The sequence below is a fragment of the Oncorhynchus mykiss genome, chromosome 17 (assembly GCF_013265735.2).
Source record: "Oncorhynchus mykiss isolate Arlee chromosome 17, USDA_OmykA_1.1, whole genome shotgun sequence".
NCBI classification, from domain to species: domain Eukaryota; kingdom Metazoa; phylum Chordata; class Actinopteri; order Salmoniformes; family Salmonidae; genus Oncorhynchus; species Oncorhynchus mykiss.
The window spans coordinates 2,064,306-2,089,072 of NC_048581.1; the positions used below are offsets into that span (position 1 = coordinate 2,064,306).

General features: G+C 39.9%; 2 protein-coding genes across 3 annotated transcripts; both read right to left on the reverse strand.

Moving 5' to 3' along the window:
• Positions 1 to 2,597: 2,597 nt before the first annotated feature.
• On the reverse strand, positions 2,598 to 7,881 carry LOC110495011 (gastrula zinc finger protein XlCGF57.1-like). The gene is made up of 2 exons (XM_036948576.1): positions 6,708 to 7,881; positions 2,598 to 3,940 (listed from the first exon to the last, which is right to left on the reverse strand). Exons 1-2 carry the CDS (start codon positions 7,387 to 7,389, stop codon positions 2,778 to 2,780), a joined length of 1,845 nt encoding a protein of 614 aa, XP_036804471.1. The 5' UTR covers positions 7,390 to 7,881; the 3' UTR covers positions 2,598 to 2,777.
• A 1,969-nt stretch (positions 7,882 to 9,850) lies between these two features.
• On the reverse strand, positions 9,851 to 22,843 carry LOC110493350 (zinc finger protein 239). Of its 2 annotated transcripts, none has more exons than XM_036948579.1 (2): positions 21,428 to 22,843; positions 9,851 to 10,279 (listed from the first exon to the last, which is right to left on the reverse strand). In XM_036948579.1, the coding sequence occupies exons 1-2, from the start codon at positions 21,795 to 21,797 to the stop codon at positions 10,167 to 10,169; spliced, it is 483 nt and encodes a 160-aa protein (XP_036804474.1). In that variant the 5' UTR covers positions 21,798 to 22,843; the 3' UTR covers positions 9,851 to 10,166. The 2 variants fall into 2 exon arrangements, with proteins under 2 accessions (XP_036804474.1, XP_036804473.1); XM_036948578.1 differs by lacking the exon at positions 9,851 to 10,279 and adding an exon at positions 15,613 to 16,383 and having other exon boundaries at positions 21,428 to 22,835.
• Between the last annotated feature and the right edge of the window lie 1,924 nt (positions 22,844 to 24,767).

A 24,767-nucleotide genomic window follows, 5' to 3' on the forward strand; every position in this document is an offset into this window, starting at 1 on the left:
TACATGGTGTAACAATAACCATCTGGGTCTATACTGCTCCTACATGGTGTACCAATAACCATCTGGGTCTATACTGCTCCTACATGATGTAACAATAACCATCTGGGTCTATACTGCTCCTACATGGTGTACCAATAACCATCTGGGTCTATACTGCTCCTACATGATGTAACAATAACCATCTGGGTCTATACTGCTCCTACATGGTGTAACAATAACCATCTGGGTCTATACTGCTCCTACATGGTGTATCAATAACCAGCTGGGTCTATACTGCTCCTACATGGTGTAACAATAACCATCTGGGTCTATACTGCTCCTACATGGTGTAACAATAACCATCTGGGTCTATACTGCTCCTACATGGTGTAACAATAACCATCTGGGTCTATACTGCTCCTACATGATGTAACAATAACCATCTGGGTCTATACTGCTCCTACATGATGTATCAATAACCATCTGGGTCTATACTGCTCCTACATGATGTAACAATAACCATCTGGGTCTATACTGCTCCTACATGGTGTATCAATAACCATCTGGGTCTATACTGCTCCTACGTGATGTAACAATAACCATCTGGGTCTATACTGCTCCTACATGGTGTAACAATAACCATCTGGGTCTATACTGCTCCTACGTGATGTAACAATAACCATCTGGGTCTATACTGCTCCTACGTGATGTAACAATAACCATCTGGGTCTATACTGCTCCTACGTGATGTAACAATAACCATCTGGGTCTATACTGCTCCTACGTGATGTAACAATAACCATCTGGGTCTATACTGCTCCTACGTGATGTAACAATAACCATCTGGGTCTATACTGCTCCTACATGGTGTACCAATAACCATCTGGGTCTATACTGCTCCTACGTGATGTAACAATAACCATCTGGGTCTATACTGCTCCTACGTGATGTAACAATAACCATCTGGGTCTATACTGCTCCTACGTGATGTAACAATAACCATCTGGGTCTATACTGCTCCTACGTGATGTAACAATAACCATCTGGGTCTATCCAAAAACATTAAATAGATATAGATGTATAATGAATGTCCACTAATGACTAACACAGTTAAACAAATACTCATTTAGACTTTTATTCAGATATAAATGTTGCAAAGTCATTACATTTTCAGCTTGATGTCTGCTACACAAATTAACTCAATGAAATGGAACTCAATTCGAGAGTTTTCAAGGTTAAAAATCAAGAAACGCATTTTATTCATCTGGAAAATATCAAAATCTTACAATAAACATCTAAGTGTTTATACATGAAGACAATCAATCAAAACTCATAATTAAAAACATGTCTTGAGAAGAAAAAAACAACAAATGAAGGCATATTTTTGAGTAAGCTTTCATACATACAAACCAAAAAAACACAAATTCTTAGTAAAAAAATATCAAATATACAGTTGAAGTCAGAAGTTTACATACACCTCAGCCAAATACATTCAACTCAGTTTTTCCACAATTCCTGACATTTAATCCTGGTAAAAATCCCCTGTCTGAGGTCAGTTAGGATCACCACTTTATTGTTAGAATGTGAAATGTCAGAATAATAGTAGAGAGAATGATTTATTTCAGCTTTTATTTCATTCATATTTCATTCATCACATTCCAAGTGGGTCAGAAGATTACATACACTCAATTAGTATTTGGTAGCATTGCCTTCAAATTGGATAAGCGGCCTTTCAGGTTATGTCGATATAGGACTTGTTTTACTGTGGATATGGATACTTTTGTACCTGTTTCTCCAGCATCTTCATAAGGTCCTTTGGTGTTGTTCTGGGATTGATTTGCACTTTTCACACCAAAGCACGTTCATCTCTAGGAGACGGAACGCGTCTCCTTCCTGAGCGGTATGATGGCTGCGTGGTTCCATGGTGTTTATACTTGCGTAATATTGTTTGTGCAGATGAATGTGGTACCTTCAGGCGTTAGGAAATTGCTCCCAATGATAAACCAGACTTGTGGAGGTCTACAATGTTTTTTTTCTGAGATCTTGGCTGATTTATTTAGATTTTCCCATGATGTCAAGCAAAGAGGCACTGAGTTTGAAGGTAGGCCTAGTTTGTTAACAAGATATTTGTGGAGTGGTTGAAAAACGAGTTTTAATGATTCCAACCTAAGTGTATGTAAACTTCTGACTTCAACTGTATACAGTATCAGTCAAAAATGTTGAAACACCTGCTCATTCAAGGGTTTTTCTTTATGTTTTACTATTTTCTACATTGTAGAATAATTGTGAAGACATCAAAACTATGAAATAACACATATGGAATCATGTAGTAACCAAAAAAAGTGTTAAACAAATCAAAATATATGATATATTTGAGATTCTTCAAAGTAGCCACCCTTTGCCTTGATGACAGATTTGCACACTCTTGGCATTCTCTCTACCAGCTTTTCCCCTCATCGATGTACACACACAAAAAAATATATTACATTTACAAAAATATTCAGACCCTTTACTCAGTACTTTGTTGAAGTACCTTTGGCAGCAATTACAGCCTCGAGTCTTCTTGGGTGTGACGCTACAAGTTTGGCACACCTGTACTTGGGGAGTTTCTCCTATTCTTCACTGCAGATCCTCTCAAGCTCTGCCAGTAAAAATAAATAAAATCCTTGAATGAGTAGGCGTGTCCAAACGTTTGACTGGTACTGTATGTCAACACACAGCCTCTCTATTCTCTCATGTGATTGCAGGTCCTCTTACTGGGAAAATGTCTTTCCACAATGAGAACATTGGAGAGGCTTCTATCCTGTGTGTGTTCCTTCATGCCTTTTCAGGTTCACTAACTGGGTAAAACTCTTTCCACATTGGGAGCATTGGAAAGGCTTCTCTCCTGTGTGTATTCTCTTATGCATTTTCAAGTTCCCTGAGCAGGCAAAACTTTTTCCACACTGGGAACATTGGAAAGGCTTATCTCCTGTGTGTGTCCGCTCATGTGATTTCAGGTCCCCTTGCTGGGTAAAGCTCTTTCCACAGTCTAAGCAGTGGTAGGGCTTCTCCCCTGTGTGTGTTCTCAAATGCCTATTCAGGTTCCCTAACCGGGTAAAACTCTTTCCACACTGAGAACATTGGGAATGCCTCTCTGATAAGTGTGTTTTCTCATGTGATTTCAGGTCACGTGATGAGAAAAATGTATTTCCACACTGGGAGCATTGATATGGCTTCTCTCCAGTGTGTGTTCTTTCATGCCTTTTCAGGTTCACTAACTGGGTAAAACGCTTACCACACAAGGAGCAGTGGAAAGGCTTCTCTCCTGTGTGTGTTCCTTCATGCCTTTTCAGGTTCACTAACTGGGTAAAACTCTTTCCACATTTGGAGCATTGGAAAGGCTTCTCCCCTGTGTGTGTCAACTCATGCTTCTTCAGTGTCACTAAATAGGTAAACCTTTTTCCACACAGGGAGCAGTGGAAAGGCTTCTCTCCTGTGTGTATTCTCTCATGCATTTTCAAGTTCCCTAACCAGGTAAAACTCTTTCCACACAGGGAGCAGTGGAAAGGCTTCTCCCCTGTGTGTGTTCTCAAATGCATATTCAGATTCCCTGACCGGGTAAAACTCTTTCCACACCGAGAGCATTGGAATGGCCTCTCTCCTAAGTGTGTTCTCTCATGTGATTTAAGGACCCCTGATGAGTAAAAGAAAGAATCGCACTGGGAGCATTGATGTGGCATCTCTCCAGTGTGTTTTCTTGCATGCACTTTAAGATGGCCTGAGTGTCTAAAACTCTTTCCACACTGGGAGCAATAGAAAGGGTTCTCTCCTGTGTATGTTTTCTTATGTTCTTTCAGGTGCCCTAACCTGATAAATCTCTTTCCACACTGGGAGCAGTCATGTGGTCTTACTGGTTTGGATGTCTTTGGGGCTGCTTCTTCTGAAGGACTCTTTCCGCTGTGAGAGTCTGGTCTCTCTTCTGTCAAAGACAAACATAGTATTTGGTTAAAATGAGACCTGAATGAAACCTCCACATGATAAACCTGTCTTCCTATGAGGTTTAATCTAGACTAGATCCCTCAATAAAAGAGCAGAGCACGTCATCACAGAGTGGCTGTAGTGCTTTGTTGGCAAATAAAAACACTATTACATTTAAGGTGGGTTTCACCAACATGGGTTAACTCAAACTGGGTTAAATCAAGGTTTTAATATGTCATCTTCTTGCACCAAACTTAAAACCTAGATTTGAAGTAATCCTAGATATATGTAATCCTGCTAGACTAACTTTAATTTGGAATTTTAATCCAAGATCAAATGTAATCTTGTTGCTCCATTGTTTTAAAAGTTTCATTTAAACTGCTACAGATTGAAGAAGTTTAAACGAATCAAATGTCCATGCATGTGCTTTATTTTAGGTGCGATACACAATGTTAGCTCCTGTGGCTTATCCGTGAATGTACAATTCAACTAGCCAGCTAACTCATTAACATTTTTTTAAAAATCATTAGCCCGAAGTGAAAGCTCACTTTGCTAGCTATCTAGTAAGCTAGCAATGACCCATGCTGGTTTGTTTCCAAAGAAAAATAATTAGAACATGTTGCTATGGTGAATCCATTGACACGTGTCACTAACCATAGTTTAGTTGATTTAACCTTACATGAACTAATCCAGGGTGAAAATTAAGTGGTGCAACACATCTCTGATGAATAATAAATCTAGATTTACAAACGTTAGATTAGGTTGCTCTGGATAATAGCATCTGCTAAAAAAATGTATATGAGGAGACTTTGTACAGTCGGCTAAAAACAGTGGCGAGTAGACAGACCTATGGTATTTTTTTCCTCCAACCCACGTAGGCCTACCTAGCGAAATTATCTCACATTAGCCCCTTTTCAGCATTGTCTTTAAAACACTCCTGAGTCCATTTCCACAGCCCAGCGGAAAACTAATTAGCATTAAAAAAATCCCCATAAAAATGTATTTAAACTAGATACTGTATCTTAATGGTGTTTAATCAGGATGGCTCCTGACAAAACATGAAAGGCTACATTGATTTATTGACCACATCAAATTGGCTAGCTAGCTAATAACAGATCATGTCAATATGTAATAACAGTTTACGTCAATGTGGCTAGTTAAGCTAATAACAGATCACGTCAGTATGGCTAACTACCTAAGCTAATAACATATAACGTCAATATGTAATAACAGTTTACGTCAATGTGGCTAGTTTACAAGCTAATAACAGATTATGTAATTATGGCTAGTTAACTAGCTAACTTTCAGGGGATAAACTAGATGGCTATATTTGCTTGACATCTATAGTGGTGATGACAGTTGGTCTGACTGACAACTTTACCAGAAGGAGGACTTGCCGATGTCAAACTCTTTCCAAAAGCCTAATCTCTGATGAAGCAAGCTAAATGACACGTTGTTTGCTTAGCTAATGGTTCTGGCTGCCCTCGCGCATCTGAAAATACATGATCCATCGATGTTTACTGATCACGAAAAGCATGCAGTTCCTTGTTGTATAACTCTGATAGAGATACATGTGGAATAATCATAAATGTATAGTTATGACTATGAGTTTAAAAGAGGATGATGATATTAAAACCAAATAGTTACAAACATTTATTTAACAATCATCTAAAACGGCGCGTAGTTGTCAAGGGTTTTAGTGGAGCTGAGGTCTCCTTACCCCCCAGCAGCCAAATGGAACGATCAGCACCGTATTGTCACGTTTTATTGATCACGACCTATTAAATTACCAGAGAGGCTATTTCATAAACCCTCAAAGCTCCAGATTTCTATTGAATCAGTCCGTCTTGCCTTATAGGCCTGACTCAAATATTAGGGACCTAATTAACACCATAGAGATTTCAATCAGATCAGTCCGTCTTGCCTTATAGGCCTGACTCAAATATTAGGGACCTAATAACACCATAGAGATTTTAAAAACAAATAATATAGAGCTTCAAATCATGTTTGTTTAAAAAAAAAAAAAAATGTTCTCATGGGATGTTGAGTTTTGAGAGCGAACAAAGAACTACAAAAATAGATATTCAGAGATGTTTTGGTTTAAATGGGAAAATATATATCCAAAATAGGAGCATTAGATCCATTGTTAACGTTTTGTGAATGGCCCCTAGCCCTGGATCATGATTCAGTTCCATTACATTACACATAAGAGTCATTTGCTCATGACTCAGTTCCATTACATTACACATAAGAGTCATTTGCTCATGACTCAGTTCCATTACATTACACATAAGAGTCATTTGATCATGACTCAGTTCCATTACATTACACATAAGAGTCATTTGATCATGACTCAGTTCCATTACACATAAGAGTCATTTGCTCATGACTCAGTTTCATTACATTACACATAAAGCGTCATTTGATCATGACTCAGTTCCATTACATTACACATAAGAGTCATTTGATTATGACTCAGTTCCATTACATTACACATAAGAGTCATTTGATCATGATTCAGTTCCATTACATTACACACAAGAGTCATTTGATCATGACTCAGTTCCATTACATTAACAGAGCATGTCCTTGGACTGTAAGGAGTAACAGACTGCTTTAGTTCATTATTGGGCTAGGTTGCCCCCAGTCTTTCTAGCTTTAACAATTCCTACAGAATATAATTATTAAAGTGTATAACTTCAGTAGAATACCCCTCTAAAACCACACAACTGCAGAATTTATTCCTTTGTTTTTAAGACAATACTCACTGGTGTTAATCAGATATCCAGTCTCCTCCTCTTCAACCTCCCCCCTGAAAGCTTCTTCCTCATCTTTCACTGTTACATCATCTTCTTTTTTCAATGTGATATCTTTCTCCTCCTCTTCATTCAATGTGATAGCTTTCTCCTCCTCTTCTTCTTTCAATGTGATATTTTTCTCCTCCTCTTCTTTCAATGTGATATCTTTCTCCTCCTCTTCTTTCAATGTGATATCTTTCTCCTCTTCATCTTTCATTCCAAAAGCTTCTTTCTCCTCTTCATTCAATGTGATAGCCTTCTCCTCTTCTTCTTTCAATGTGATATCTTTCTCCTCTTCATTCAATGTGATATCTTTCTCTTCATTCAATGTGATATCTTTCTCTTCATTCAATGTTATATATTTCTCTTCATTCAATGTGATACCTCTCTCTTCATTCAATGTGATATCTTTCTCTTCTTTTAATGTGAAATCTTTCTCTTCATTCAATGTGATAGCCTTCTCGTCTTCTTCTTTCAATGTGATATATTTCTCCTCTTCTTCTGTCATTCCAAAAGCTTCTTTATCTTCTTCTTTGACTGTGACAGTCATCTCCTCCTCTTCCTCTTTCACGACAATGTTCAGTCCCAGAGCTTCTTTCTCCGACCAGCAGACCTCTTCTTTAGCAGGGGGGAAGTAGCTTTTTGAGCTCATGGTCTGGGATGTTAGCTAGCTAATAAGCATTACTGAAAGGGAACGGGAAATACCTAGTCAGTTGTACAACTGAATGACTTCAACTGAAATGTGTCTTCCGCATTTAATCGACATCCACGTCTTTTGCGCCCGGGGAACAGTGGGTTAACGGTCTTGCTCAGGGGCAGAACTGCGATTAGCCTATAGTGCTAGTGCTATCTTAACCAGAGTTGACTAACAACGTCAATATGAAATGAATCAACGTTATACGCAGACAGTGTGTTTAAAACGCTGAGGTTAATACCTATATAATGGTCCAAAGAGCTCCAATGTTTTGGTTTTATGTTTGCTAGTAAGCTACGGAGGTGGTTGAATCAGTAGCCATGTTTAAAAAAGTAAGCACCCGGTCCACTAGATTATACGTCACGCAAGAAGCATCACTTGAAATACACCCATCGCCATCTGCTGACTGGAGTGAGTAACGCAGTTTAGGAAAAATATTCACTACATTGTTTATTCTGGCAAATAATGTCATAACAAGTCATTTCAAAACAACCAGATGACATGTGTTCTCTTACTTCTTACAGATATGCTTTCCTCTATGCAGATCAGACCTGAAAGGGATTCAACAAAGCAAGAACAATTAGATATTCAGCTAACTTGCCTAATTATTATGGAGGGGGGGGGGGGGGGGGGGGGGGGGTGTTTAAATATATTTGTTCTTATTATTATTGAGCCTTGTCAAGCTATCAATTACACTTTGTATGTTGTATTAATACACCCAGTCACCACAAAATACAGGCTTCCTTCCTAACTCAACTGCCAGAGAGAAAGGAAACCTCTCATGGATTTCACCATGAGTCCAACGGTGACTTTAAAACAGTTAGAGTTTAATGGCTGTGATGGGAGAAGGATGAATCAACAACATTGGAGTTACTCCCCAATACTAACCGAAATGACAGAGTGAAAAGAAGGAAGCCTGTACAGAATAAATAATATTCCAAAACATGCATGCTGTTTGCAATAAGGCACTAAAGTAATACTGCAAACAATATGGAAAATAAATTAACATTTTATATTTTGGGCAAATCCAACACATCACTCAGTAACACTCATGGTGCTGGCCGCATCATGTTATGGGTATGCGTGTCATCGGCAAGGACTAGGGAGTTTTTTAGGATAAAAATAATAGGAATAGAGCTAAGCACAGGCAAAATCCTAGAGGAAAACATTGTTCCGTCTGCTTTCCAACAGACACTGGGAGACAAATCCACATTTCAGCAGGATAATAACAGCCAAATATACACTGGAGTTACTTACCAATATACACTGGAGTTACTTACCAAGAAACACTGGAGTTACTTACCAATATACACTGGAGTTACTTACCAATATACACTGGAGTTACTTACCAAATATACACTGGAGTTACTTACCAATATACACTGGAGTTACTTACCAATATACACTGGAGTTACTTACCAATATACACTGGAGTTACTTACCAAGACACACTGGAGTTACTTACCAAGACACACTGGAGTTACTTACCAAGACACACTGGAGTTACTTACCAAGACACACTGGAGTTACTTACCAAGACACACTGGAGTTACTTACCAAGACACACTGGAGTTACTTACCAAGACACACTGGAGTTACTTACCAAATATACACTGGAGTTACTTACCAAATATACACTGGAGTTACTTACCAAATATACACTGGAGTTACTTACCAAATATACACTGGAATTACTTACCAAGACAACATTGAATGTTCCTGAGTGGCCTAGTTACAGTTTTGAAAATCTATGGCAAGACTTGACAGAGCTTGAATAATTTTTAAAAAATTATAATGTGCAAATATTGTACAATCCAGGTTTGCAAAGCTCTTAGAGACTTACCCAGAATAACTCACAGGTGTAATCGCTGCCAAAGGTGATTCTATCATTTATTGATTGAGGGGGTTGAATACTTATCTAATCAAGACATTTATTGATTGAGGGGGTTGAATACTTATCTAATCAAGACATTTATTGATTGAGGGGGTTGAATACTTATCTAATCAAGACATTTATTGATTGAGGGGGTTGAATACTTATCTAATCAAGACATTTATTGATTGAGGGGGTTGAATACTTATCTAATCAAGACATTTATTGATTGAGGGGGTTGAATACTTATCTAATCAAGACATTTATTGATTGAGGGGGTTGAATACTTATCTAATCAAGACATTTATTGATTGAGGGGGTTGAATACTTATCTAATCAAGACATTTATTGATTGAGGGGGTTGAATACTTATCTAATCAAGACATTTATTGATTGAGGGGGTTGAATACTTATCTAATCAAGACATTTATTGATTGAGGGGGTTGAATACTTATCTAATCAAGACATTTATTGATTGAGGGGGTTGAATACTTATCTAATCAAGACATTTATTTTTTTCTCTTCCACTTTGACATTACAGAGTATTTCGTTGAAAACTAAAAAGACAATTAAATAAATGTTTATCCCACTTTGTAACACAACAAAATGTGGAACAAGTCTAGGGGTGTGAATACTTGCTGAAGACACTGTATGTGATATGCAAAATCTCTTTCCACACTCTTCCCTGGTGATATTTCAGGGTAAATATTTTTGGGGAGAAAGATATATTTCTCTGCTGTGTGGATTCTTTCAAGGCTTATCTCCTGTGTGTGTCATCTCATGTGTTTTCAGGCTCCATAACTCCATAATAAAATGATTTCTCTGGGAACATTGGAAAGTCTTCTCTCCTGTGTTTATTCTCTTATGTGATTTCAGGCCCCCTAATGGTTAAACTCTTTTCACACTGGGAGTGGTGGTTTCGTCTAGCTGGTTTGGATGTCTCTGGCTGGGGTTTCACTGAGTCTAGTCTTTCTCCTGCCAAAGACAAACAGTGTTTGTTTAGACAGAAAGACCTGAATGGAAACTCTACATGATCCCTCCCGTAAATGTTTGCATTTTATGTGTTTTCTGAGTGAGGGGGATGCTGTAAATCAAGAGGCATGCTGTAAATCAAGAGGCATGCTGTAAATCAAGAGGCATGGTCTGGTAGGTGATATTATAACATGGTCTGGTAGGTGATGTTATAACATGGTCTGGTAGGTGATGTTATAACATGGTCTGGTAGGTGATGTTATAACATGGTCTGGTAGGTGATGTTATAACATGGTCTGGTAGGTGATATTATAACATGGTCTGGTAGGTGATATTATAACATGGTCTGGTAGGTGATATTATAACAGGCTTGCTGTAAATCAAGAGGCATGCTGTAAATCAAGAGGCATGCTGTAAATCAAGAGGCATGCTGTAAATCATGAGGCATGCTGTAAATCAAGAGGCATGCTGTAAATCAAGAGGCATGCTGTAAATCAAGAGGCATGCTGTAAATCAAGAGGCTTGCTGTAAATCAAGAGGCATGCTGTAAATCAAGAGGCATGCTGTAAATCAAGAGGCTTGCTGTAAATCAAGAGGCATGCTGTAAATCAAGAGGCATGCTGTAAATCAAGAGGCATGCTGTAAATCATGAGGCTTGCTGTAAATCATGAGGCATGCTGTAAATCAAGAGGCATGCTGTAAATCAAGAGGCATGCTGTAAATCATGAGGCTTGCTGTAAATCATGAGGCATGCTGTAAATCATGAGGCATGCTGTAAATCAAGAGGCATGCTGTAAATCAAGAGGCATGCTGTAAATCAAGAGGCATGCTGTAAATCAAGAGGCTTGCTGTAAATCAAAGCCCTCACACTGTAAGACCCTCTTTTATATATTAGCTGGTCATGTTGGCAATAGAATAAGTTGTCAATAGTGGCCCACCTGATTACGATTTCATAATGGAATTTTTGTTGGGATTCCGTAAACAACAGATACTGTGTGTTTGTGGGGACGTAGGGCTGTGTGCCAAACAGAAAACTACAACCTTTCAGTTCCTCAACGGCACAACTAGGAGAGCTCCAAAAAGCTCAATTTCATAGTTGAAGGCTCTTTCCTTGAGTCATAAAAGTGCAATGGAATGACTGACTGGTATCCACAGTATTTCAGAGTTTGTTATTGACAAATGCTGCAAAAACTACAGTAAATGTAAAAGGCACACGAAATCACCAGTGTTGAGTCGTCACCTCTCTAATGTTAGGATTCAGTCTTGTGTCAGGGGAGGTGTTGAGTCCTCACCTCTCTAATGTTAGGATTCAGTCTTGTATCAGGGGAAGTGTTGAGTCGTCACCTCTCTAATGTTTGGATTCAGTCTTGTGTCAGGGGAGGTGTTGAGTCCTCACCTCTCTAATGTTAGGATTCAGTCTTGTGTCAGGGGAAGTGTTGAGTCCTCACCTCTCTAATGTTAGGATTCAGTCTTGTGTCAGGGGCAGTGTTGAGTCCTCACCTCTCTAATGTTAGGATTCAGTCTTGTGTCAGGGGCAGTGTTGAGTCCTCGCCTCTAATGTTAGGATTCAGTCTTGTGTCAGGGGAAGTGTTGAGTCCTCACCTCTCTAATGTTAGGATTCAGTCTTGTGTCAGGGGCAGTGTTGAGTCCTCACCTCTCTAATGTTAGGATTCAGTCTTGTGTCAGGGGAAGTGTTGAGTCCTCACCTCTAATGTTAGGATTCAGTCTTGTGTCAGGGGAAGTGTTGAGTCCTCACCTCTAATGTTAGGATTCAGTCTTGTGTCAGGGGCAGTGTTGAGTCCTCGCCTCTAATGTTAGGATTCAGTCTTGTGTCAGGGGCAGTGTTGAGTCCTCACCTCTAATGTTAGGATTCAGTCTTGTGTCAGGGGCAGTGTTGAGTCCTCACCTCTCTAATGTTAGGATTCAGTCTTGTGTCAGGGGAAGTGTTGAGTCCTCACTACTCTAATGCTAGGATTCAGTCTTGTGTCAGGGGAAGTGTTGAGTCCTCACCTCTAATGTTAGGATTCAGTCTTGTGTCAGGGGCAGTGTTGAGTCCTCACCTCTCTAATGTTAGGATTCAGTCTTGTGTCAGGGGCAGTGTTGAGTCCTCACCTCTAATGTTAGGATTCAGTCTTGTGTCAGGGGAAGTGTTGAGTCCTCACTACTCTAATGCTAGGATTCAGTCTTGTGTCAGGGGAAGTGTTGAGTCCTCACCTCTAATGCTTGGATTCAGTCTTGTGTCAGGGGAGGTGTTGAGTCCTCACCTCTCTAATGCTAGGATTCAGTCTTGTGTCAGGGGCAGTGTTGAGTCCTCACCTCTAATGTTAGGATTCAGTCTTGTGTCAGGGGAAGTGTTGAGTCCTCACTACTCTAATGCTAGGATTCAGTCTTGTGTCAGGGGCAGTGTTGAGTCCTCACTTCTAATGTTAGGATTCAGTCTTGTGTCAGGGGCAGTGTTGAGTCCTCACCTCTAATGTTAGGATTCAGTCTTGTGTCAGGGGCAGTGTTGAGTCCTCACCTCTAATGTTAGGATTCAGTCTTGTGTCAGGGGAAGTGTTGAGTCCTCACTACTCTAATGCTAGGATTCAGTCTTGTGTCAGGGGCAGTGTTGAGTCCTCACTTCTAATGTTAGGATTCAGTCTTGTGTCAGGGGCAGTGTTGAGTCCTCACCTCTAATGTTAGGATTCAGTCTTGTGTCAGGGGCAGTGTTGAGTCCTCACTTCTAATGTTTGGATTCAGTCTTGTGTCAGGGGAAGTGTTGAGTCCTCACCTCTCTAATGTTAGGATTCAGTCTTGTGTCAGGGGAAGTGTTGAGTCCTCACTACTCTAATGTTAGGATTCAGTCTTGTGTCAGGGGCAGTGTTGAGTCCTCACCTCTCTAATGTTAGGATTCAGTCTTGTGTCAGGGGAAGTGTTGAGTCCTCACTTCTAATGTTTGGATTCAGTCTTGTGTCAGGGGAAGTGTTGAGTCCTCACTACTCTAATGTTAGGATTCAGTCTTGTGTCAGGGGCAGTGTTGAGTCCTCACCTCTCTAATGTTAGGATTCAGTCTTGTGTCAGGGGCAGTGTTGAGTCCTCACCTCTCTAATGTTAGGATTCAGTCTTGTGTCAGGGGCAGTGTTGAGTCCTCACCTCTCTAATGTTAGGATTCAGTCTTGTGTCAGGGGAAGTGTTGAGTCCTCACCTCTCTAATGTTAGGATTCAGTCTTGTGTCAGGGGCAGTGTTGAGTCCTCACTACTCTAATGTTAGGATTCAGTCTTGTGTCAGGGGCAGTGTTGAGTCCTCACCTCTCTAATGTTAGGATTCAGTCTTGTGTCAGGGGCAGTGTTGAGTCCTCACCTCTCTAATGTTAGGATTCAGTCTTGTGTCAGGGGAAGTGTTGAGTCCTCACCTCTCTAATGTTAGGATTCAGTCTTGTGTCAGGGGAAGTGTTGAGTCCTCACTACTCTAATGTTAGGATTCAGTCTTGTGTCAGGGGCAGTGTTGAGTCCTCACCTCTCTAATGTTAGGATTCAGTCTTGTGTCAGGGGCAGTGTTGAGTCCTCACCTCTCTAATGTTAGGATTCAGTCTTGTGTCAGGGGCAGTGTTGAGTCCTCACTTCTAATGTTAGGATTCAGTCTTGTGTCAGGGGCAGTGTTGAGTCCTCACCTCTCTAATGTTAGGATTCAGTCTTGTGTCAGGGGCAGTGTTGAGTCCTCACTTCTAATGTTAGGATTCAGTCTTGTGTCAGGGGCAGTGTTGAGTCCTCACCTCTCTAATGTTAGGATTCAGTCTTGTGTCAGGGGAAGTGTTGAGTCCTCACTACTCTAATGTTAGGATTCAGTCTTGTGTCAGGGGCAGTGTTGAGTCCTCACCTCTCTAATGTTAGGATTCAGTCTTGTGTCAGGGGCAGTGTTGAGTCCTCACTTCTAATGTTTGGATTCAGTCTTGTGTCAGGGGAAGTGTTGAGTCCTCACTACTCTAATGTTAGGATTCAGTCTTGTGTCAGGGGAAGTGTTGAGTCCTCACTACTCTAATGTTAGGATTCAGTCTTGTGTCAGGGGAAGTGTTGAGTCCTCACCTCTCTAATGTTTGGATTCAGTCTTGTGTCAGGGGAAGTGTTGAGTCCTCACTACTCTAATGTTAGGATTCAGTCTTGTGTCAGGGGAAGTGTTGAGTCCTCACCTCTCTAATGTTAGGATTCAGTCTTGTGTCAGGGGAAGTGTTGAGTCCTCACCTCTCTAATGTTAGGATTCAGTCTTGTGTCAGGGGAAGCGTTGAGTCCTTACCTTTGGTCTGATCATTTCCCAATGCTCTCCAAATTGTTATCTTTAAATTGCTACCATGGTCATGTGCTTTTTATATTTCTTCTGTTAGAAACATTGACATCTTGGCCCAATCCACACAGGACAATTTGCACCAGTCTAAAGGGTTGACCCAACTTTGTATTTTTCCCCAGAACAATCACATGATGCTATTTCATCTGGTTTATTTGTTTTAATCAATTTGATGTAAAAGTATGATGTCAAAAATGCCTATCTTCTCCATTGGATTGAACTGTAGCCTCGTTGCATTACCTAGAGTACTAACCTGTGGTCCACGGTGGTACTGCAGGTGATCAACTCATGTTTTATTCTTAATTCTTTTTTACCAGTTGGGAGTGTACATAACATTAAGGACACCTTCCAAACTACATATTCTATATCTCTTATACCTTCTCTAACCCTCCATCTCCTCTACCACCTATCTATCTCCATCTCCTCTACTTCCATCTCTTCTACCCCTCCATCTATCTCCATCTCCCTCTCCTCTACCCCATCTATCTATCTCCACCTCCTATATCCCCTCGATCTATCTCCATCTCCTATATCTAGCTACATCTCCTATATCTCCATCTATCTCCAATATCTATCTCCATCTCCTATATCTCCTCCATCTATCTCCATCTCCTCTATTCCACCATCTATCTCTATCGCCTCTATTCCACCATCTCCTCTATCTCGTGTCGTAGTATACCCCTCTGTAGGGCTCCAGGAACGACACACACAGATACACACTGAGTGTGAGTTTAAAATGGGCAATTTAATCACAGAACATCTACATTCTTTCTGACATACTCCATATTCAGGTCATGTGTTGAAATAAAAAAAACACATTTATTTTTGAGTCTGATTTTTATAATTTGACTTCATATCTCTTTCCACACTGGGAGCATTGATAACGTTTCTCTCAGGTGTGGACTTACATGCTCTTTCAGTTGCTTTAACCATGTAAGTTTAAATCCACAGTGGGAGCAGTGGTAAAGCTTCTCTTCAGAGTGTATTATTCAGGCTCCCTAACCAGATAAAACTTGCAACACTGGGAGCGGTGATGAGGCTCATCCTGTGTGTGTCCTCTCATGTCTTTTCAGGTCCCCTAAACGGGTATAACTCTTTACACACTGAGAGCATTGGAAAAGCTTCTCTCCTGAGTGTGTCCTCTTGTGTGATTTTAGGCACCATGATGAGGAAAATCTCATTTCACACTGGGAGCAGTGGTAAGGCTTCTCCCCTGTATGTATTCTCTCGTGTCTTTTCATGCTCCCAAACTCTGTAAAACTCTTTTCACACTGGGAACATTGGAAAGGTTTTTCACCTTTGTGTGTCCTCTCATGCCTTTTTAGGTTCACTAGCTGGGTAAATATCTTTTCACAGTATGCGCAGTGGTAGGGCTTCTCCCCTGTGTGTGTTCTCAAATGCCTTTTCAGGTTCCCTAACTGGATAAAACTCTTTCCACACTGGGAACATCGGTAGGGCCTCTCTGCAGTGTGTATTCTTTTATGCTTTAGCAGGTCCCCTGATGAGAAAAAAGTATTTTCACAGTGGGAACAGTGGTAAGGTTTCTCTCTTGTGTGTGATCTCTCGTGTATTTTCAGGCTCCCTAATTGGGTAAAACTTTTATCACACTGGGAACATTGGAAAGGCTTTTCTCCTGTGTGTATTCTTTCATGTTCTTTTAGGTAACATAACCACTTAAAACTCTTTACACAGTGGGGACACTGGTGTGGTCTCACTGGTTTGGGCGTCTCTAGGTCTTGTTCCCCTGAAGTACTCTTCCTGCTGTCAGAGTGAGAGTGTCGTCTCTCTCCTGCCAAAGACAAACAGTGTATTTAGGTAAATACTAAACAGGGACCTGAATAAGTCCTGCACATGATAAAACTGTCTTCCTCTGAGGTTTAATCCAGAATAGATCCCTCAATAACCTGAGCTCAGCATTTTAGGTTGTTTAATCCAAATCAAAATTATAATTGGTTGTCTTGATTCTGTCCTCTGTCCTCTGTCCTTCTTTTCCTCATTTGAAAAGAAACTGAAAGTCAAGATTTCAACCAAATGTCACAAAATCAGACATTAGTTGTAATAATAAAGGACACAAAATGTGGAGAGATTTCAATCAGAACAGATTTTAGTCATTTAGCTCTTATCCAGAGAGACTCACAAGAGCCATTAGGGTGACTTGTCTCCCTATACCTTATAGCTGAAATATTAAGGACCCATTAAAGGACTATGTGTCTCCCTATACCTTATAGCTGAAATATTAAGGACCTAATTAAGGACTACGTGTCTCCCTATACCTTATAGCTGAAATATTAAGGACCTACCACAGGACTATGTGTCTCCCTTATAGCTGATATATTAAGGACCTAATTAAATATTATGTGTCTCCCTATACCTTAAAGCTGAAATATTAAGGACCTAATGAAGGACTACGTGTCTCCCTATACCTTATAGCTGAAATATTAAGGACCTAATGAAGGACTATGTGTCTCCCTATACCTTATAGCTGAAATATTAAGGACCTAATTAAGGACTACGTGTCTCCCTTATAGCGGAAATATTAAGGACCTAATTAAGGACCACGTGTCTCCCTTATAGCTGAAAGATTAAGGACCTAATTAAGGACTATGTGTCTCCCTTATAGCTGATATATTAAGGACCTAATTAAGGATTATGTGTCTCCCTATACCTTATAGCTGAAATATTAAGGACCTAATGAAGGACTACGTGTCTCCCTTATAGCTGAAATATTAAGGACCTAATTAAGGACTACGTGTCTCCCTATACCTTATAGCTGATATATTAAGGACCTAATTAAGGACTATGTGTCTCCCTATACCTTACAGCTGAAATATTAAGGACCTAATTAAATAACTACGTGTCTCCCTATACCTTATAGCTGAAATATTAAGGACCTAATTAAGGACTACGTGTCTCCCTTATAGCGGAAATATTAAGGACCTAATTAAGGACCACGTGTCTCCCTTATAGCTGAAATATTAAGGACCTAATTAAGGACTACGTGTCTCCCTTATAGCGGAAATATTAAGGACCTAATTAAGGACTACGTGTCTCCCTATACCTTATAGCTGAAATATTAAGGACCTAATTAAGGACTACGTGTCTCCCTTATAGCGGAAATATTAAGGACCTAATTAAGGACCACGTGTCTCCCTTATAGCGGAAATATTAAGGACCTAATTAAGGACTAAGTGTCTCCCTTATAGCTGAAATATTAAGGACCTAATTAAGGATTACGTGTCTCCCTTATAGCGGAAATATTAAGGACCTAATTAAGGACTATGTGTCTCCCTTATAGCTGAAATATTAAGGACCTAATTAAGGACTACGTGTCTCCCTATACCTTATAGCTGATATATTAAGGACCTAATTAAGGACTACGTGTCTCCCTTATAGCTGATATATTAAGGACCTAATTAAGGATTATGTGTCTCCCTATACCTTATAGCGGAAATATTAAGGATCTAATTAAGGACTATGTGTCTCCCTTATAGCTGATATATTAAGGACCTAATTAAGGATTATGTGTCTCCCTATACCTTATAGCGGAAATATTAAGGATCTAATTAAGGACTATGTGTCTCCCTATACCTTATAGCGGAAATATTAAGGACCTAATTAAGGACTATGTGTCTCCCTATACCTTATAGCTGAAATATTAAGGACCTAATTAAGGACTACGTGTCTCCCTATACCTTATAGCTGATATATTAAGGACCTAATTAAGGACTACGTGTCTCCCTATACCTTATAGCTGAAATATTAAGGACCTAATTAAGGACTACGTGTCTCCCTATACCTTATAGCTGAAATATTAAGGACCTAATGAAGGACTACGTGTCTACCTTATAGCTGAAATATTAAGGACCTAATTAAAGACTACGTGTCTCCCTATACCTTATAGCTGATATATTAAGGACCTAATTAAGGACTATGTGTCTCCCTATACCTTACAGCTGAAATATTAAGGACCTAATTAAATAACTACGTGTCTCCCTATACCTTATAGCTGAAATATTAAGGACCTAATTAAGGACTACGTGTCTCCCTTATAGCGGAAATATTAAGGACCTAATTAAGGACCACGTGTCTCCCTTATAGCTGAAAGATTAAGGACCTAATTAAGGACTATGTGTCTCCCTTATAGCTGATATATTAAGGACCTAATTAAGGATTATGTGTCTCCCTATACCTTATAGCTGAAATATTAAGGACCTAATGAAGGACTACGTGTCTCCCTTATAGCTGAAATATTAAGGACCTAATTAAGGACTACGTGTCTCCCTATACCTTATAGCTGATATATTAAGGACCTAATTAAGGACTGTGTCTCCCTATACCTTACAGCTGAAATATTAAGGACCTAATTAAATAACTACGTGTCTCCCTATACCTTATAGATGAAATATTAAGGACCTAATTAAGGACTACGTGTCTCCCTTATAGCGGAAATATTAAGGACCTAATTAAGGACCACGTGTCTCCCTTATAGCTGAAATATTAAGGACCTAATTAAGGACTACGTGTCTCCCTTATAGCGGAAATATTAAGGACCTAATTAAGGACTACGTGTCTACCTTATAGCTGAAATATTAAGGACCTAATTAAGGACTACGTGTCTCCCTATACCTTATAGCTGAAATATTAAGGACCTAATTAAGGACTACGTGTCTCCCTTATAGCTGAAATATTAAGGACCTAATTAAGGACTACGTGTCTCCCTATACCTTATAGCTGAAATATTAAAGACCTAATTAAGGACTACGTGTCTCCCTATACCTGAAATATTAAGGACCTAATTAAGGACTAAGTGTCTCCCTTATAGCTGAAATATTAAGGACCTAATTAAGGATTACGTGTCTCCCTTATAGCGGAAATATTAAGGACCTAATTAAGGACTATGTGTCTCCCTTATAGCTGAAATATTAAGGACCTAATTAAGGACTACGTGTCTCCCTTATAGCGGAAATATTAAGGACCTAATTAAGGACTACGTGTCTCCCTTATAGCGGAAATATTAAGGACCTAATTAAGGACTATGTGTCTCCCTATACCTTATAGCTGAAATATTAAGGACCTAATTAAGGACTACGTGTCTCCCTATACCTTATAGCTGATATATTAAGGACCTAATTAAGGACTACGTGTCTCCCTATACCTTATAGCTGAAATATTAAGGACCTAATTAAGGACTATGTGTCTCCCTTATAGCTGAAATATTAAGGACCTATCACAGGACTAGGTGTCTCCCTATACCTTATAGCTGAAATATTAAGGACTACATGTCTCCCTTATAGCTGAAATATTAAGGACTACGTGTCTCCCTTATAGCTGAAATATTAAGGACTACGTGTCTCCCTTATAGCGGAAATATTAAGGACCTAATTAAGGACTGTGTCTCCCTATACCTTATAGCTGAAATATTAAGGACCTAATTAAGGACTACGTGTCTCCCTTATAGCTGAAATATTAAGGACCTAATTAAGGACTACGTGTCTCCCTATACCTTATAGCTGAAATATTAAGGATCTAATTAAGGACTATGTGTCTCCCTTATAGCTGAAATATTAAGGACCTAATTAAGGACTATGTGTCTCCCTATACCTTATAGCTGAAATATTAAGGACCTAATTAAGGACTGTGTCTCCCTTATAGCTGATATATTAAGGACCTAATTAAGGATTATGTGTCTCCCTATACCTTATAGCTGAAATATTAAGGACCTAATTAAGGACTGTGTCTCCCTATACCTTACAGCTGAAATATTAAGGACCTAATTAAAGAACTACGTGTCTCCCTATACCTTATAGCTGAAATATTAAGGACCTAATTAAGGACTACGTGTCTCCCTTATAGCGGAAATATTAAGGACCTAATTAAGGACTACGTGTCTCCCTTATAGCTGAAATATTAAGGACCTAATTAAGGACTACGTGTCTCCCTATACCTTATAGCTGATATATTAAGGACTAAGTGTCTCCCTATACCTTATAGCTGAAATATTAAGGACCTAATTAAGGACTAAGTGTCTCCCTATACCTTATAGCTGAAATATTAAGGACCGCTGCCTTGGCAGGAACTAATGGGGATCCATAATATATCCCAGGAAGAGTAGCCTCTGCCTGGGCAGCAGCTAATGGGGATCCATAATATATCCCAGGAAGAGTAGCCTCTGCCTGGGCAGCAGCTAATGGGGATCCATAATATATCCCAGGAAGAGTAGCCTCTGCCTGGGCAGCAGCTAATGGGGATCCATAATATATCCCAGGAAGAGTAGCCTCTGCCTGGGCAGCAGCTAATGGGGATCCATAATAAACCCCAGGAAGAGTAGCCTCTGCCTGGGCAGCAGCTAATGGGGATCCATAATATATCCCAGGAAGAGTAGCCGCTGCCTGGGCAGCAGCTAATGGGGATCCCCAATTAAATAAAAATACATAACAGCACTTACAGTAGACCGGGGCATCTCTGGCAGGGCAGACATTTTTCGAACTGACTTGTTGGAAAGGTGCCATCCTATGACGGTGCCATGTTGAAAGTCACTGAGCTCTTCAATAAGGCCATTCTACTCCCAACGTTTGTCTATGGAGATTGCATGGCGGTGTGCTCGATTTTATACACCTGTCAGCAACAGGTGTGGCTGAAATAGCTGAATCCACTAATTTGAAGGGGTGTCCACATACTTTTGTATATGATAGTATATTATTAAACATACTTTACAAACATGGGTGTTTTGGAGAGACACTTCCTCTCTGCTTACCTCGTGTCAAAATAACAGTTCCCCACAAGTTATTCATTTTTTTTGTGCGCATCTGCAGGACAAAATAAGCTATACTTACTGGTGTTAATCAGATCTTTTTCAGTCTCCTCCTCCTCTTTCACTCCCAAAACGTCTTCCTCCTCTTTTATTGAGATAGCCTCCTCTTCCACGCTAGAAGGTTCTTCCTCTTCTTTCACTATAACATCCTCCTCCTCTTCCTTTTTTATTCTGAAATCTTCTACCCACTCCTCTTCCACTGTGACAGCCTCTATCCCCTCTTCCACTCCAAATGTAACATGATCTTCCTCCTTTATCGTTCTGGAAGCTTCTTCCTCTCCTTTTACTGTAATATCCTCCTCTTTCACGACAATGTTCAGCCCCAGAGCTTCTCTCTCCGCCCAGCAGACATCATCTTCTTTAGCAGGGGAGGAATAGTTTAGTGAGCTCATGGTTGGGGTTGTTAGCTAGTTTGCATTAGCGACTAGCTTAGTGCTAGGCTGAGTAAAAATTTCAACAAATTGAACAAGCAAATTACTTTTAAGTTAACTGGTATATACGTTAACAGGATTGTGTTTAAAAAGAACTTCAATGTTTCGGTTTTATGTTGGCTAGCAAGCTGCCGAAGGGGTTGAATCGGTAGCTTTGTTGTTGTTGTTGTCGAAGATGTGTCCCGTCCACTAGATTATACGTCACCCAAGAAGCGCCACCTGAAAGACTCACATCGCCTGCTGCTGACTAGTGGGTAACGGAGTTTAGAAACAAACGAAAACAATGCCATAAAAATGTACAGACAATATTTCTAGACTTAGACCTGAATATGAGTATGTACATTATAAACTAGAATAGTAATTGTTAAAAAAACCTAGCTAAGCCAATGTTATAATATAATATATAATCTCAATTGGCTTCCATGAGAGTGCAGCACTAATTACATAGGTCCATTATCTTCAACACTTACTGTTGTGAAGGGTTATGGCACTCCTACATACATGACACTAATTGCCTCCAATTACCAAAGGCCACACCCCTTCCCTCCACACCTGTTCCCACTCCCTTAATCACCTCTCCTCTACATTTTTCACTCCTGTTTCCCCATATAAGCATAATGATTCTTCCTGAGCACTAGTAATCTGTCATGTTTGGTGTTGCCATAGTAATCTGTCATGCTTGGTGTTGCCATAGTAATCTGTCATGCTTGGTGTTGCCATAGTAATCTGCCACGCTTGGTGTTGCCATAGTAATCCGTCACTCTTGGTGTTGCCATAGTAATCTTCCACGCTTGGTGTTGCCATAGTAATCCGTCATGCTTGTTGACGTCATAGTAATAGTTAATGCTTAGTGTTGCCATAGTATTGGGTCATGCTTGATTATACCATAGTAATGTGTCATACCCCATAATGAGGACCTAAAAAAACAGGTTTTTAGGCATATTTTAAAACAACATAAATACCTTATTTACATAAGTATTCAGACCCTTTGCTATGAGACTCACAACTGAGCTCAGGTTGCATCCTGTTTCCATTGATCATCCTTGAGATGTTTCTACAACTTGATTGGATTCCACCTGTGGTAAATTGAATTGATTGGACATGATTTGGAAAGACACACCCCTGTCCCACAGTTGACAGTTCAGCAAAAAAAAAAAAAAAAAAAAAAAAAAAAAAAAAAACAAGCCATGAGGTCGAGGGGATCGTGTCGAAGCACAGATGTGGGGAAGGGTAACAAAAAAAAGTCTGCAGCATTGAAGGACCTTAAGAACAAAGTGGCCTCCATCTTAAATGGAAGAAGTTTGGAACCACCAAGACTCTTCCTAGAGCCGAGAACATCGTCAAATCTGTATACTTGGACTTTGATTGAGCTTTTCTAGTATTAGTAGCCATTTTATAAGTTCAACATTTGCAAAACAACCAGTTTTCAAAGTTTCTGATTTTTGCAATGTTACGTAGATGGAAAAAAAGCTGTCCTTGAAACAGTCTTGATATGTTTGTCAAAAGAGAGATCAGGGTGTGTATCTTTGTCAAATAAGCACCAATCGGGGTCAAACAAAGCTAGCTAGATAGCCAATATTCTTATAATTTTTGTCCAAAAGGAAAAGGCATCCTGTCGCACAAGGTTAATCATTGGCTATCTAGCTAACAGAGATGCTCGTTCTAGGTCCCAAGAAACAAAGAGATCTTCTGTTGAATCTGACAATTAATCTTGATGGTTGTACAGTCGTCTCAAATAAAACTGTGAAGGACCTCGGCGTTACTCTGGACCCTGATCTCTCTTTTGACGAACATATCAAGACTGTTTCAAGGACAGCTTTTTTCCATCTATGTAACATTGCAAAAAATCAGACACTTTCTGTCCAAAAATGTTGCAGAAAAATGTATCCATTCATCCAGGTTAGACTACTGCAATGCACTACTTTCCGGCTACCCGGATAAAGCACTAAAACTGCTGCTCCAGTTTCAACTGTTCTGCCTGCGACTATGGAACCCTGACCTGTTCACGGGACGTGCTACCTGTCCCAGACCTGCTGTTTTCAACTCTCTAGAGACAGCAGGAGCGGTAGAGATACTCTCAATGATCGGCTATGAAAAACCAACGGACATTTACTCCTGAGGTGCTGACTTGTTGCACCCACGACAACTACTGTGATTATTATTATTTGACCATGCTGGTCATTTATGAACATTTGAACATCTTGGCCATGTTCTGTTATAATCTCCACCCGGCACAGCCAGAAGAGGACTGGCCACCCCTCATAGCCTGGTTTCTCTCTAGGTTTCTTCCTAGGTTTTGGCCTTTCTAGGGAGTTTTCCCTAGCCACCGTGCTTCTACACCTGCATTGCTTGCTGTTTGGGGTTTTAGGCTGCGTTTCTGTACAGCACTTTGATAAATCAGCTGATGTAAGAACGGCTATATAGATACATTTGATTTGATCAAATGAAGACGGGCCGCGTCATCGGCATGACATGAAGGCGTCGCTCGCTGACCGAAATGTTGTATCCTATAGAATATCCTACACCCCTAATGATATACTGGAGTCCGGTTACGTTCTAGGATCTCTGAGGAGTACATACAAATGTGACTTGACTGGGTTGAAACAACGTTTAGGGTTAAATTTTCAGATTCCTTTCTTTGCAAATTGAACGAGTGGAAATACAAAATTGATCGTGCTGTATGGACCTTTTTAGGGTATGAAAAAGGACACTTCATGTTTTCTCTGTGACCCTTTAGATGATAAATCAGAGCAAGATTTCCAAATGAAAGAACACATTTCACCTTCAGAGGGGAATTTATCAATTTGTTGTTAGGAGCTCTCCTCAAACAATAGCATGGCATTTTTTTTGCAGCTACTGTAAATTGGACAGTGCAGTTATATTGACGAGAATTTAAGCTTTCAGCCGAAATAAGACACTTATATGTACCGA